The sequence below is a fragment of the Tarenaya hassleriana genome, unplaced genomic scaffold, assembly GCF_000463585.1.
Source record: "Tarenaya hassleriana unplaced genomic scaffold, ASM46358v1 Cleome26, whole genome shotgun sequence".
In the NCBI taxonomy this organism is placed as follows: Eukaryota; Viridiplantae; Streptophyta; class Magnoliopsida; order Brassicales; family Cleomaceae; genus Tarenaya; species Tarenaya hassleriana.
In genome coordinates this window covers 2,112,904-2,118,546 of record NW_010965869.1, presented here as the reverse complement: position 1 = coordinate 2,118,546, position 5,643 = coordinate 2,112,904, and the positions used below count along the sequence as shown (strand labels likewise).

The window sequence follows — 5,643 nt, the reverse complement described above, 5'->3', positions numbered from 1 at the left end:
GGAAGTCAAAGTGGGCGATGGGTGGACTTTTTTTCCCGTTGAAGCGACCGACGCTGACGTCACACTCCGCCCCCACCGACCGGCCAACTCCACCCCTCGCCTTGTAACTCAAGCGAGCCGTTTCAACTTCATTTCTCAAGCCTCTCTCTCTCTCTGTGAAAGTGTCTCTCATGGCGTTGGTTTCTGCTGCTTCGACTCCAGAGAGCATCGACCTCCCGCGATCCATGGTGATCGACGCCACTCCGCCTGAATTCTCTTCTCCGGTGATTCTTTCCGATCCCTCGCCGTCGTCCCCGCACGGATCGGGCGACGATTCTTCTACTTCCTCTCCAAACCCTAGCGGCAGCGGTTATAATCAGGTCCTGATTCCTTTGACTTCATCTGCTTTTGCGATTCAATTTGACTTCTCTTTACTGGCTTGCTTGATCTTTGAATCTGGAATTTCGATTGCTCTCTCATCTCTTGAATTTGAGCCTATTTACCCATCGTTTGTTCTGGTTGTAGTCTGAGGTTGCAATTAGGAATGAAGAGTATCGCCAGTTGTTTCGTCTTCCAGCTGAAGAAGTCAGTGCCACTATTATCTTGGCTGTCGGAAACCATTTTCTCGAGGTTTCTTTTTGGCTGTCGGACTGAATGTTTGCCGTTCAATTAACACAGGTCCTTGTCCAAGATTTCAACTGTGCTTGTCAGGAGAGTATACTTCTGCAGGTAGCTCGTTTGCTCTTCGCCAGACCTTTTTTTGGGTTTGTTTTTTCTTCTTTTCCTAGGCTGTTGAACTTTTCAATCTTTCAACTTTGGCCTTCTCTTTCCTGCAGGGTCACATGTACCTCTTTGTTCGTTATATCTGCTTTTACTCCAATATTTTTGGGTTCGAGACTAAGGTAGTCTTTACACCTTTGCAGTTGCCATCGAATGTTTTTTTTTTCTCCCTATTTTCTTATGCAATATTGATCGGTATCTGTGGTACAGAAAGTAATTCCTTTTGAGGAAGTAACTTGTGTTAAAAGAGCTAAGACGGCTGGAATTTTTCCTAATGCCATAGAGATAGTTGCTGGAGAAAAGAAGGTATCACCACTCGTTTTTCACTTTGCTTGTGGATATCGTGATCTGAATTTATCCATTTTTGTTCATTTCTTGGATCCTGCATTTTCTGAAACATTTTCTTTCCCAGTACTTTTTTGCGTCATTTCTATCACGCGATGAAGCTTTTAAGCTTATTCATGATTTATGGTTGGATCATGGTAATGCTTCCAAAGCAAAATGCGAGGTTCAAGTCGTGGAAGGACAGGTGATATGGATCAAGTTTATTAGTGCTTATCAAGTTTAAGTCGTGGAAGGACATTGTTTTGTTATGTTTACCTTGTTCAGCCTATCTGTCCAGGATTCATTTTCTGAGACCAACGGCGAGGTAAATGGAGTTACAGTTGAGAGGACCATCAACTCCGAGGAAATGGTTAATGGTTTAGATTCCTCCATCAGGTACATAAGATGCTAGTGCATGCCTCAGTTAGTTGTTACCGCTCTATGGCTCATTCTACCTTTTGCTTCACAGGGATGAGAATATTTGCATTTCAAGAAATTCTGGTCCCCCTGTTATTAGTCACAATGATGTGCCGCGATCTTCCAATGCTGCACAGCAGCACACAGAACCAGTTGATCATAGTGTGCCTTCATCTTCAACCAATTCGTTGAACTGGAAGATTGAGGACTTAGATGCACCAAAGAGTAATTCAATTCTGTCCCCCGCCTTTCAATTTTTAGTTTTTTTCATCATTGTTAGTCACATGTCGGATTCCCAATTTTGGGGTCAAACGGTTTGTATATAGCCTTCAGGATGGGAGTGCTTATTTGTGGTACATGTTTTAACATTGAAGTGTTTGCTAGTTTGAATGGGACTCTAATTATGACATTGTATTGTTTCGAGGTTTATGTGCATTCTCATTTTATTTTTCTGTGCGTTTAAAAGAGATTGAAACGTGGGTGTTTGATATTAAATTCCACTGCTCTTAAGGTAGGCTGTCTCAAAAAAAAATTCGCTTTGCAAGGCCTTTCAGATTCTAGCAATTTACTTTTTTCATTTCCTTGTGTGCTTTGGATTGTCCTTCTCAGTATGGGGATTCTCTTTCTTGCTGAATCAGTTTATGTATGTATGATTTTTTGTTGTACTCAGTGTAATTCGTTGCTCATATTTCCTGTTCTTGACATGCAGTATCAGCTGATTTTACTAAGGTGGCAGAGACACAGTTCTTGGTAATGTCGTTGTTCAATTCTCTGTCTCGTGAGATAGTGTCCCACACTAACAGAACACAGCTTAGTTGGAGACAGAAGCTTGGAATGTATTTAAACAGAATTTATTTTATGATTGCAGGTCTCTGTAGAAGAGTTCTTTAGCTTGTTTTTTTCAGATGACGCCGTTGATTTTGTTGAATCTTTCCATAAAAACTGTGGTGACAAAGGTAAAGCTGTCTATGAAGGAATCAGTTTGCTCTGTGCTCTTGTTGCTTTCACTACATTTTTCCTACTGTAAATGTCTGTTTTGATGGAGGAGATGTCTGTATCTGCAGAGTTTAGGTGTACTTCATGGCAATCTCATGAAAGGCTTGGGCACAGTCGCAGTGTGTCATTTCAACATCCTATTAAAATTTATTTTGGTAACATTTTTTCTTTCCTTTTTATTTTGTGTAAGTACAAATTGTGACTTCAGAAAGGTTAATATGCGTATTTTCTTTGGATTGTACTTGAAGGTGCAAAGTTTGGTAGCTGCCACGAGACGCAAAAATTTCGAGTTTACAGAAATGGGTAACTAGAAAAAGATAATGATAGGGTCATCCCTTAAAACTCGTGTTTTCTTTATACTAAGATTATGTCCGAGCCAGCGAATGTTTCCATATGATCATATGCTTATTTTCTGTATTGTCTAATATTTTTTTTTCTTTTTGTCAGCCACCTGGTTATTGAAACATCACAAGAGATTAACGATGTGCCTTATGGAGATTATTTTACTGTAGAGGTATGATGTACACTTAAAACCAATACTAACACACCCAAAAAAAAAAAGAACCTGTCGGCCCTTACATAGTAAACAATAAATCAATTGCATGAGCTAGTTAAAGACTGTTGTATCAGCAGCATGCTCAGTGTTAAATTTTCAAGAGTTGAACGCAATTCTTTGTAATAAGTGGTTACCCTTTCCTAATTCCAGGGTCTCTGGGATGTGCAAAGAGAATGCAGAGGCTCAAAAGAGGGTTGTATACTGCGTGTTTATGTGAATGTGGCCTTCACAAAAAGAACAGTGTGGAAAGGTTCGTTTTGTCCTCATTTGCTATGTTTCTTCGTAATAGTCCTTGGTGTTTGATACGTTCCATGGCTGTAAATGGATGCCTTGGCTCCGTCACCTGGCTTCCCATCAGTTGAGAAAAAAAAATGTGAAAACTAGTTCAAGAATGGTTGCTGCGGATTGTGGAACATGGTGATTGCAGTTCCTGTACATAGAATGTTGTGCTTCATTTAATCTTTCAGCTTTATGGCTATACAGTTTCTCTTAGATTTGAAATGATGGTTTGTTTTCCGTGAGTAACAGGGAAAATAGTGCAATCTACTTTAGAAGAATGTAAAGAAGCTTATGCAACATGGATAAAAATGGTAACCGCTACAACTATTTGGGTCGGCATATTCTTTTATGAGAGGCTAACCTAAGCTTGAAACTCATATTCTGTTTTGAACTTTTTCTTTTAAGGCACATGGAGTGTTGAAGCAGAAGAACCTAGAAGAGCAAGGTCTGTGCTTTTTGGACTCTACAAATGGAACTTTTTCAAGGATTGATGTATATCGATATTTTTATGATCCCATATTGACAAGTATGGCAGCTGTGGTCGTGTGTTGAGACAAAGTTCAGTTCACATATCCTGTCTTAAATCTCAAAATGTTAGGTACTGAAATAATAGGTGATGGGAAGAGCAGCGTGAGTCAGAGCAGTGGACAGGTGTCTGTAGGAGAAGGGAGGAAAGAGGAGGAGACAGAGAGGAGACGGTCAGAATCTGATGAGCTGAGCACAGGCGTTGTTGTTGTAGATGAGGGGAACATGATGAGAGGATACGTGAACAGGGCGGGGTCTATGGTGAGAGAAGCATGGGTGAATATGACATCATTCATGAACAGCCAAGGACGTAAGGCGCCTCAACTCTTGATAATTGCCTTTGCGGTGATCTTACTGATGCAGGTATATGTGCTTGTCTATTCTACGATGAAATATATGTATGTAGTAGGCAGTGAAGTGGGCAATAATAGATATAATATATATGGTGCAGGTGACGATAGTGGTGTTGCTGAAGAGGCCGCAACAGCAGATACAGGTAGTGGCATGGGAGAAGGGAGGAGGGGAGATGATGTGGTTGGAGAAGAGGGTGCATTTCCTAAGGGAGGAAGTGCTGATGATGGAGGCTCGGCTCGAGAGGATGCGGCAAGATCACGCCTCCTTGAAAGCTCACCTCACAGACCTCGAGCAGCTCCTCCTCCGCCAATCCTCCGACCATCATCCCTAAGCCCCCCTGTGTATGCCTACTGTACTACATTCACTCTTCTCTTTATTTCATGTCTATAAATATACACACGCACACACACACACACAAAATTGCGGATACATGAAACTGTATCTTATTGCTGACGAGAGTGTATGTGTTTGCATTTCTTTTCTGTGTATTATCCGCATTAAGCCGTGCTCTGTTTTCTCCTCTCTTAGGGGAAAACTTGCCACAACACGTACGTATGTATACCCACGCACGCACCCTGGTTATTTCGAAGCTGTAACTATTTGCTCTCGGAGGAGATGCAAGTTTTATAGGTAAAAGGTAAAGCATACTTATCATGTGGAGAAATCATGGGTATGCCGCACCACGTTCGGAAAACGTGAAAAATAGTTCGTACCCAGCGATAAAATATGCTTTGGAAATTCGTTTCTCCTAGTAAATTCACCCGGCTGCTTATATTTCATATAAAACGACTGTTCAATAACACGCCTACTGCTTTGTACGCATTTGATTTCAACGAAGGTATGTAAAAAAAATGGTAAATGCTTGTCTTTAAACACTGCCCGGAAACAAATATTGAGCTCTCGTATTATATTTGAACAGTTGCAGTTAGCCAAAAATCAGGGCTTATGAGGATATGTTGGGCCCATTTCATTTGTTGAGGCTTGAGAATCGATTAGCCTTTTTTATTATCTAAACTAACCTTCGGGGGTGTAAAACGGGTTGGTCCGGCCCAACCCAGTCTACGTCGTTCCGATCTAAAATTTTTTTAGTCCAGTCTAATCCAACCTATTTTGTAGCGAGTCAAAAATATATCAGTTCGATCTCACGAGCCAAACGAACCAGTTCACAAGTCAAATATATAAATTTTAAAAATAAAATTTTAATACTAAAAATTATTTAAATCATTTTAATATTTAAAAAATATTTAAAATATAATAAAAAATAAAATTTTTAATAAAAACAAACTAAATATATAATAAAAATATAATATATATATAAATATTTTAAAATATATAAAAAATATTAAAATTTAAAAAAAATATTCCAGCTCACCATGAGTCTGTGGTTTGTGATGAGTTGGTTCGGTTTTTTTTTTTTTACTTAACTTTTTTTG

The 5,643-nt window shown here is 39.6% G+C and overlaps 1 protein-coding gene across 3 annotated transcripts; it reads left to right on the top strand.

Annotated features, from left to right (window-relative positions):
• The first annotated feature begins 31 nt into the window (after positions 1–31).
• On the top strand, positions 32–5,043 carry LOC104817000 (protein VASCULAR ASSOCIATED DEATH 1, chloroplastic). 3 transcript variants are annotated; one of them, XM_010546055.2, is made up of 19 exons: positions 32–359; positions 505–564; positions 658–708; positions 816–881; positions 970–1,065; positions 1,172–1,288; positions 1,382–1,479; positions 1,553–1,725; positions 2,210–2,250; positions 2,369–2,456; positions 2,565–2,651; positions 2,745–2,799; positions 2,944–3,010; positions 3,203–3,302; positions 3,581–3,642; positions 3,737–3,776; positions 3,930–4,219; positions 4,308–4,551; positions 4,739–5,043. In XM_010546055.2, the coding sequence occupies exons 1-18, from the start codon at positions 171–173 to the stop codon at positions 4,539–4,541; spliced, it is 1,914 nt and encodes a 637-aa protein (XP_010544357.1). In that variant the 5' UTR covers positions 32–170; the 3' UTR covers positions 4,542–4,551; positions 4,739–5,043. The 3 variants fall into 3 exon arrangements, with proteins under 3 accessions (XP_010544357.1, XP_010544358.1, XP_010544356.1); XM_010546056.2 differs by lacking the exon at positions 4,739–5,043 and having other exon boundaries at positions 3,945–4,219; positions 4,308–4,711; XM_010546054.2 differs by lacking the exon at positions 4,739–5,043 and having other exon boundaries at positions 33–359; positions 4,308–4,711.
• The last annotated feature ends 600 nt before the right edge of the window (positions 5,044–5,643 follow it).